We start from the raw sequence: 10,000 nt of genomic DNA on the forward strand, positions 1-10,000 counted from the left end.
CCCTTGAATGAAAGTACTTCAAAAAGGGCCAGCATTGCATTTCCAATGTTGTCAAAGTTGAAGCGTCTGGGGTTGGCCCTGCATTTTAGGTACAATACAGTTAGATGGAAAACTACATGGGATGGTAGCCCCATTTCATGTGTCATATCTCTGATATAAAATTATCTCAAAGGATATTACTCAACACAAATAAATATGTGTTTTCATCCTCACTATTACACTGCTCATTAGTAAAGGTAATACCATGGATTATAAATACCTATTTGCAACAATAGTTTTAAAAAATTAAAACAATATCAATCTAACGTCAAACAGAATACCTATAATAATCAAATTACCAATACAAATAGCAAAATAAGAAATTAAACAATATTAATAAAACTGATAACAGCAATAACAATAGATACAAAGATGATAAAGATCATTATAATGATAATGGCAATAATAATGAGGATAATAATGATAACATATAAAAATAATACTAATTACAATAATGATGATAAGAATAAGAATAACAACAATAATAATAAGAATAACAATAATAATGATAGTAATAATAAATAAATATCATAATCTCAAAAAATCATCATCAATATAAAAAAGTAGAATAAAGATATGAAGATAAAATAAGTAAATAATGATATCCAGTCAAAACTATAATCAAACACATATATAAAGTTCATTCATCAACAATTTGTACCCCTGGGATGCATGTCATCTTACTGTTTTTGCAATTGAAATATTGTATAAAAAGATAGCTCAAGTTCAAATTAAAATCCTCTCCTTTATAAAACATGAACCATTCCTAAACCAAAGTGAATACTTTTACAAACCATAATGTCAAGAGAATGAATAAATTATATCAGAGATCATGAAAAAGTTATTTACTTTACTTTTGGAAATTTGTAAATCTACAAACCCCAAAGTTATTTCAGATCAACACTATAAAGATAATGAATAATATATAATAAGAAAAAAGACCATTTCAGAGCCATTTATACGAACCATTTGGTACAGCATTATTGAACTATCATAAAGATATGTCTAACACCCAGAACTGGCATGATGTGAATTTATTATAAAAAATATCTTGTACTTTCTCACACTGCTTTGTGATATTCTATACATAATGTAGGATATGATAAAATACCAGATTTTAAGTACCAGATTTCTATGTACATAAGAAATAACATTCCATTGGACTTACCACACTCGAGGTACCAACATGGCAGGGTGTTTCTCATTTTCTCCAAGTCCCAATTTCATTTTGGTAACAAAAATCTCCCTTACAAATACTCCAACACAGTCTTTCCGTTCAGTGATTGTGCTGTCATTACAGCGAGCAAGACGACCTCCATATAACTGTACTCCATAACTTGCAAATACAAACAGGAGTACAATAAGAAGAATAGATACCTGAAATAATATTGCTGGGTTAGAGTGTCAGTCCAGTATTATATTTGTTAGCAATTGTGTAATCATAGTTTTACTATAAGAACTTCTCTATATTTGTAAAAAATGTCATGGATGAATGTCTTTCAAAATATTCCTTTCCAATTATTATACAAATGATCTATGATCATCATGAAGTCAGAGAAATGCAGACTTACCAATAGAATTTCTTTAAAACCTTTGCATAGCTCTGACACTACTTTCCTCATATGCGGAACAAGGTTGAAGATACGAAGAGGTCTTAAACATCTTAAGATTAGAAGAAGTTGGATACCTGATTGTGCAGGTACTTCCTTTGGCATCCAACATGAAAATACTAAGGAAACCTGGAAAATTTTGGAATAAACACTTTAGTACACTGCCTCTGAATAACCATGTTAAAATATTTCCAATGAAATTGTGCAGTGTTAATTCCTTATGTCTATACCAATTCCTCTTGCCATATAACCCATGTCTGTCTTCTTTTCTTTTTTGCTTAGACAGAAGTACATCAATAAACAATAACTTTTAAAAATACCGTAAAGATGAAGAGATCCAATATTCCAGCCATGTCTCGAATCAGAGCCTTTGGTGTGAAGAGTAATCCATCTGCCAAGATCTTTAAACACAGCTCAATACTCATACAAACAACAAATGCATATTCTGCAATCTGTAAATAATCATAGAAAGTTTAATGTAGCAACTTCATACCGTTATCACTATAACCTTATGTATAAAATACTTGCCTAATATCAGCATTACAGTATATCAGTTCACAAATATCTCTCATAATGAGGCTGTACCTGCAATATTGGTTCATCTGTAATACGATGTGCTGGTGTTTCAAACATGAGAGAGATGCACGATAGTGTTGTTACTAATATCATCACCCAGTCAAGGTATGTAACTAAGCCAAGAAGATTGCTGGATATTAAGGAGAAAATAAGATATTGGCCTTATTAGTGCAATCATAGACATGTCAATATATAAAGTAATATATGCATACAAATATTCAAAAATATAATGAAACATTCAATAGCAGAACAAAATAGATTACAATGCTATTAAGCTCCTGTCAATTCAGATGTGACACCATCTAAAAAATAGAATATAATCATTTCAGTGCAAATAAATACTTGTATAAAAGTTAATGCAACTCACTGTAAACGTTTGTATTTGATCTTTCTCTCTTTTCCAGTAATTGGATCCTTATGACTTGTATCATATCGGGAATATACAATGACTTGACAGAGTTTTCTGAACTGACTTTCACGTCCAACAGCAAAGAGAGGTGTGTCAAAATACGGGTGATTTTCACGAAGGTCTTCCTCCCGTTGATTTCTGATAAGATAATTGCCCATGAAAGAAGCTATAATTCTTTTAACATATAAAATGGTGCCATAATATACAGTAATATTTAACATACCAAAAATATCATACATGACACTTATCCAGCATAAAGTAGCCTAGATATATCTGAATCTTAAACTTAAAGCCTTAATTTCCTCATATCATATTAAGGAAAATACCTTCTCATTTCTGCTTGTTGTCTTTTTGCTTGAAGCATTTTAATGTCTAGATCTTGAGGTTTGCGACTGGATGATGTTCGATTCATGGCTCCAATATCGCCGTTTTCCTTCAGGTGATCATAATTCTGCTGCTTGAGCTTGACAGATCCTCGAACACTGCGACGGATTGACCTTAGAAATGGGAACACAGGACTCATGCTCATGCAAATGCCATGCCTCATGCAACTATGAGAGCCACAGTCACAGGCAAAAGCTATACTCATAATCTTCTTGCCTAAATAACTCAAATGCAGATCCAATGGCATAAATTTACCATATATACTTGAATAAGTAACATGTGATAGCAAATGGTACAACAGGAACACAACAATACTTTTTTGTGACCTAATATCCTTGTGACCTGTTTACTTAATACAAAAAACAAAAATCTGAAATGCTGAGACAGGACAAATATATCCTAAAATCTCTGTCAACCATAATCTAAGAAATACTTTAATTTCATTGTCTACAGCATTCTCTTATGCAATCTTGAATACTTTGGAAAATATCTATCAAAATCACTTCTAAAGACCCTTGCATATTCTTTATCACATTCACTCTGAAAATTAACAATATAAAGCACAATCAGATAAAATGTAAACATATTGTAGTATCATAATGATATAATTTCTTTTGTGCACACAGGATTAATAAACACCTTAAAACAGGACATTTGAAAAAAAAATTACCTCTGAAAAACATTAAACAAATAAAGTATAATATATAATATAAGGCTATCTACTAATAGTCCTCAAATTATCCATAATCCTGTGGAGAGAAATGCAATAAGAAAACCATAAAACCTTAGCTAGGAATCGCTTTTAAAGGTTTCTCTAATTACAGCATCAAGGAAGAATCAAGTTGTTCTCTGAATTCCTTTATTGTGACAAAACTGTATGGCTCTGGATTGGCTTTGAAAAGTTGAAGTTGTATTTGCCTATGGGTGGATTTTTCCTTGTTTTCTGTACAAGAAAAATCACATTATTCTGGATATGATCATACTTGCTCTGATATCAAATGCCTGCTCTCAAATTTTGCAGAAAACTTAGGAAACAAATTTCAAGGGTAAGGTCCATATTCTTTGTAAAAAATCAGAAATTCTATATATAAATTTCTTAGTCCTTTCATTTGCCTTCTATTGTGCAAAATGTTTTACTTAAAATACTGATACTCTATGTCTTTGCTTTTTCATACACATGCTGAAAAAATGCACACACTGACAAAAATTTACTAGGTTAATTCCTTTGATAAATAAGCTTAACTTTTGTTGATGGAACTTTAGAACATATATCAGTAGTGGGAATATGAATACTCCCTCTGGACAATTTGAGAATAGGATTAGTAGAATACTTTCTTATACTTTATTAGTTACAGCAAGCATGCACAGAAACCATTCAGCTTGGTCCCTATACTTAGGAGGGGAGGGGGAGGTAGAGAAGGAGGAGGGGGAGGAGAGGGGGAGGAGGAGGGAGAGAAGCAAGGGGAGGGGGAGCAGAGGAAGGGGGAGAGGATAGGAAGAGAGGAAAACTTTGGAGGGAAGGGGGTGGGAAAATAAGAAATAAATACAAGAACGAGAAATAGTACAATCAATAACATGAGTTAGTTGGATAGATTGGCAGATAGATAGAGAGATACATAGATAGATAGAGAGATAGATAGATAGATAGACAAACAGACAGACAGACAGATAGAAAGATAGATGGACAGATAGATAGGTAGATAGATAGATAGATAGATAGATAGATGGATAGATAGATGGATAGGTAGATAGATGGATGGATGGATGGATAGATAGATAGATAGATAGATAGATAGATAGATAGATAGATAGATAGATAGATAGATAGATAGATAGATAGATAGATAGATAGATAGATAGATAGATAGATAGATAGATGGATGGATGGATGGATGGATGGATGGATGGATGGATGGATGGATGGATGGATGGATGGATGGATGGATGGATGGATGGATGGATGGATGGATGGATGGATGGATGGATAGTTGGCTGGTTTGAAAGTAAGTGAGTCAGTTACTTAGTTAAGAAGTCAGTTAATTAGCTTTTTGGTCAGTCTGTCAGTCAAACCATCAGTTGGTCAGGCAGATGATTAGTTGGTTGACCGGCTGATTCGCTGACTCACCCATTCACCAACTAACTCAGCACACTCTCTCTTTTTTCTCTCTTTTCCTTTCCCTGTCATTATCACTATCATTATCACTGCCATTCTCACTCCCACTCTCATTTGCTCTCATTCACACTCACGCTCACACTCTAATTCAAATCCTTACTCTTAAGTCATTTGCTTTCAAACAAGAGATTATATCTTTGACACATCTTGTCAGTTTTAGCACAACAATTATCTATTTCAACTGACAAGAGATGAGTGTACTGGCTGCAGGTTACTACTGACAAAATCATGAGTTTTCACATTCATGGAAACAAGTACAACTTTCCAATCATGATACTGTTAACATGTATTGTGCATGATCATGCTAAAGCACATACATCAATATTCTAGACCTAAAAATTACACAAAGCAAACCATATTTATCTTCCCAGACATTCCCTAATCCTATCAAATGTCTTACATGCATTTAATACTCATTCAATGATATATTAATCCAGCACAATATGCATACCAAGGATAACTGAAACTGTACCTAATAACATCAACTTAATCATTCCTACTTTCTAGGTGGCTTCATGTAAACAAATACTAATCTTAAGTCATAAAGACTGTAACTAGCACAGAACTAGCAATAAACTGTTTTGAAAAATAATTAGAAATGGATTCTATTGCCTTCCAATATCTACTATGGTGTTTTGATGATCACTTTTACAATTCTCCAGGAAATTTCCTTATCAATGCACCAAATATCAGTTATGGTATATAACTATTTCCACAAACAAATTTCAATTCACCAATATGACTTTTTTTACTGTATTCATCCACCAAATATCAGCTGCAGACCACAGCTATTAAGGTACAGTGTAAATAGCTTAACCTTTCTCTGTATATATTTCTAACAAGTATGGATGTGCTTTAGGATTAAATTTTGAATCTTTGTACAGCACTACGCAAAACAAGAATGAAATTAAATGCACATATATCTTTTTCTCTTTACACAGTAAAATTCAGTATAACACAAGTATAAAGGCATAGTCTGGATCTTAGGAGAGATTTAGCATCTGTAGTGAAAGAAGAATTAGGATCCCATTGCTTTGAGAGAGAGAAGGTCTGGGTTGCTTCTTTTTATGTGAATGATTTTTTACTCTTATGTTTTACCAATGACATTTAAGTTATTAGGGAACCATTCACAATTAAATATGAAAGAAAGGGCATGTGCCTCCTGTGTTCCCGTCCCTGGCTTGGACACCACATAAGTGCAATGAAAGTAAGATCATAAGCAGTGCAAAATATAGGAATAAGAATAAATGTTTGAAAAACATTTCCAGATTTGACATATAATAACTTTTAAATGCACCTGAATGTTTCTCTTGGCAAAATATTCCCGCCGACACAGAGTACTTATGAATATCTAGCACATTTAGTGTTTATATCTTATTATTAGAAAACTTACTTCTGGTCAAGACGGCCATGTTTTGATGACACAGTGCCATGAGAATGAGTTCCTTTTCCTGGTAATGGGATCTGCCCAGAATCTCCTAATAAAAGCCTTTGGTTGTTTGCATCACTGTAAAAATAAATAAATAAAATACTGTGGCAAATATTTGCAATCAAATTTAGTCTGTGTTACACATACATGGGGCAAAATATGAAGTAACTTCATCTTCATAAAAGTACCTAATAATATTGGAAACCCCTGTTTTCTTCTTTTCATAATCAGCATTGCGTGGATGAGATATAGGGGTAAGTAACTTCACAGGCCTTCTTTTACGATATGTGATAGAGGAATCCTCAAGACCTCCTACTCCACGAGCCTTTGTTAATCCATCTTCATCCTCTTGTTCCTCTTCAAGATACTGCCTCATGAAACTTTCTCGTATCTGGTGAAAGCATTGTTTAACTCTGTTAGAAATGTTCACTGTACTTTTTGTACATTATTTATAAAGAAAATGTTCACAGTTCACAATCATTAAACCAATTAGGAAGTTTACAGAAAATAACATGTTTGCTAAGTCAAATCTTCAGAATATCAAGCACACAAAGTCAAAGACTTTTCTATGGTCCTCAGTTAATGAATAAATATATATGAATAAGTACTGTACACATACAAAAAATACATATAAGCATTAACCTTTGGCAGGGAGAAATCTGATGGCACTTTGTGGAGTCTAGCCATTGTTGGGCGATCTGGAAACTTTTCAAATACACGAAGTCGAAGGGGCAAAGTTTCTTGAATACCTGCACTTTGTTCACGAGCTTTCATTTGCTTCAGCTTCTTAAAGTCTTCATCAAGTTCCAAGTTGTCAAGAATCACAGCTACAAACAAGCTCAACACTATCTGTAAACAAATGATAAATATAACAATCTAATGGTGAAATGAAATCATAAATTCATCTTCAAGTTTAAAAGTTAATCTCTCACTGCAGAAAAAAAAAAATTATCCATCTTTAAAAATGTCTTCTTGAATCTTGCATTATCAAACAGAAATTGTAATCTAGAGAATGATACACTAACACATGGTGGTCATCTATGGCACTTTCTTTAGTCATGATACCTACATGTCCCCCTAAGTCAAACCAGAAAATGTTATCCTGCTTGTCCTCCTTTAGCTCTGCAAAAAAGTCAGCCTAGATATGCTTTCTCTTTTCATTCTCCTACAAGATTTCCTCAGAGTAAGGTCACATGCACCCTAAAGGATCTAACCTGAACCCATAAGTTTCTCAACAATCCTGCTGTTTCATCTGAGTACTGATCTATTATTCAAGTTTCTCTGGTGCCATAAGTGTTTAGGGCCACAACTATTGCTAATATATATGGGAAGTAGAACCATTACATCTACGCAACACTTCCTTCAACATATGCCCACCTTTATTCTTTGATCATATTTGAAATTCTTACCTTTTTTTAATATTTTCATATATTCATATATTCATATATTTATAATATTCATGTATTCATATTATTCATGTATTCATATTATTCATGTATTCATATCTACATTCACATCTATATCTACATCTACATCATCATTTGTATTCATGCTTGTACTCATATTCATATTCATATTTATATCTATGTTCATATTATAATTTTTATCTATAATCATAAATATAACTAATGTTGATATTCATATTCATATTCATTTTCATATTCATATTCATATTCATTTTCACATTCAAATTCATACTTATCTTTGTCATTTTTTATATAAATACATGTGTGTTTGTACTTACCAGAGTTACAAAAAGATGATAAAGAATGAAATATATTGCAACAACAGGTGCAATTTCATCAGTGGTTCCTGTCATTGTCTTGATCATTGTTTCATCCATGACTTCTACCCATCCTTCTTGTGTTAAGATTTGAAACATTGACATGAAAGCCTGCAAAAAGCAATAAACTAAAATTGAAATGATATTCGGCAGAAAATTAAGGATACCAATAAAGAAACACATTCATTTGGTATACCATACATTCTAGAAACCATAAAGAAAATATCTACTTACATTTGCAAACGTTTCAAATTTATCATAATTTTCCAAGAAGCAAAACAGCTGCATTGAGATGGATGATGTTATGAGGAGGAGGCACATTGTGAAAAGAATGAGACTTCCAAGTTTCTTCCCTGGACCGAAAATCTTGTAAACAAAATCTTCTAAAATTGGCGAGGCCTTGATTAGTCGTACAAGCCTCAAGACCTATTAAGAAAAGACAAATACAAAATAAATTCTTCATGATCTACAAAAATACCATAAGAGTGATGTATCTATTATTCAGAATAAAAGAAGACATATAAAAAGGAAAGAAACAAAATGCTACTTACTTGGAAATATGTAAGAGAAGTCATAAACAGGTCATAGAAAGGAAGAATTCTCAGTGTTGTCCCAACAGCTAAAAGAAACTCAAACTTGTGTATAGTAAGACGCCAATAGCCTCGAAGTCCTAAACACCATATTTTGAAAATCACTTCCACATCAAAAAATATTGTGAATCCAACCTGTAAAAAAATAAAATAAAAAATTGCAATAATATGTATATAAGTGGTAATCAATTATAGCCCATTATATAAATACAGACTTCATATTCATCACTTCACTAAATGCTGGAATACATATATCAACTAGTTTAACTCTTCACAGATTTGATAGATACTTCACTGTTTGCATGTGATTAGTAATAAAAAATCTTTACACATTACTGGGGATTTAGTGGTCTAAACAAAAAGTGTTTATATGTAACATTGAAATGAGGTAACATTTACCATGTGCAAAATAATTAGATTCTTGAGAAATCATGAGAAGGTTAAATGTACCATACATATATATTTTTTTCACACAAATACACCGAATATATTTCCTCTCCATGACTCATTAATAACAACACTCACTAACCTCCATATAGTAATAATGTTGATAAAATTCTCTTCTCTCTCGTCCATCATGCTTAAAGCTCAGAGAGGCAGCAGCCATAGCATTGGCAATAATAGCAGCCATGATGACAAGGTAAAAACCAGCACTGACCACAAATTTCATACAACATTTTGGAGCCCAACCGCGAGGCTTGTTATCATCGACAAATACAAGTTTCCAACCATGGTCATCACCAGATAGTATCTACCAAGAAAAAAAATCATAAAAGTAACAATAAAGGACATTTCCCATTGAAAGGATACATATATAAATAGGTATTATTACCCTCTATTTTTAGGCAACATTCACTAGCATAGAGGAAAAATATCTTGTATGTAAAGGTTAACATAGTACATAATAATTTTACTTTTTTATGGTATTCATGATAAACAGGTCAGTGAAAAAATCAATGGTTCACATTCCCACCTGCGTTGAAACTTCTTGTTCAATATGGCCTCGA

At 32.6% G+C, this 10,000-nt stretch overlaps 1 protein-coding gene across 2 annotated transcripts in view; it reads right to left on the bottom strand.

The window, feature by feature from the left end:
• The window catches only part of na (sodium leak channel non-selective protein na), a 25,207-nt gene that overhangs the window by 10,418 nt on the left and 4,789 nt on the right, over nucleotides 1–10,000 (bottom strand). The window contains exons 7-21 of one of the 2 annotated variants that reach the window (XM_070144022.1): nucleotides 9,967–10,000; nucleotides 9,523–9,744; nucleotides 8,955–9,128; nucleotides 8,638–8,829; nucleotides 8,365–8,514; nucleotides 7,263–7,469; nucleotides 6,809–7,011; nucleotides 6,585–6,698; nucleotides 2,961–3,116; nucleotides 2,593–2,772; nucleotides 2,235–2,355; nucleotides 1,970–2,101; nucleotides 1,611–1,778; nucleotides 1,208–1,416; nucleotides 1–78 (exon numbers count right to left, since the gene is read on the bottom strand). The exon at nucleotides 1–78 is cut by the window's left edge and continues 43 nt beyond it; the exon at nucleotides 9,967–10,000 is cut by the window's right edge and continues 214 nt beyond it. In XM_070144022.1, the coding sequence (XP_070000123.1) occupies nucleotides 1–78; nucleotides 1,208–1,416; nucleotides 1,611–1,778; nucleotides 1,970–2,101; nucleotides 2,235–2,355; nucleotides 2,593–2,772; nucleotides 2,961–3,116; nucleotides 6,585–6,698; nucleotides 6,809–7,011; nucleotides 7,263–7,469; nucleotides 8,365–8,514; nucleotides 8,638–8,829; nucleotides 8,955–9,128; nucleotides 9,523–9,744; nucleotides 9,967–10,000 (2,340 nt within the window). Of the gene's footprint in view, nucleotides 79–1,207; nucleotides 1,417–1,610; nucleotides 1,779–1,969; nucleotides 2,102–2,234; nucleotides 2,356–2,592; nucleotides 2,773–2,960; nucleotides 3,132–6,584; nucleotides 6,699–6,808; nucleotides 7,012–7,262; nucleotides 7,470–8,364; nucleotides 8,515–8,637; nucleotides 8,830–8,954; nucleotides 9,129–9,522; nucleotides 9,745–9,966 lie in introns of both variants that reach the window. The other variant, XM_027364148.2, reaches the window with a different exon arrangement.

Source organism: Penaeus vannamei, chromosome 31, assembly GCF_042767895.1.
Source record: "Penaeus vannamei isolate JL-2024 chromosome 31, ASM4276789v1, whole genome shotgun sequence".
Lineage (NCBI taxonomy): Eukaryota > Metazoa > Arthropoda > Malacostraca > Decapoda > Penaeidae > Penaeus > Penaeus vannamei.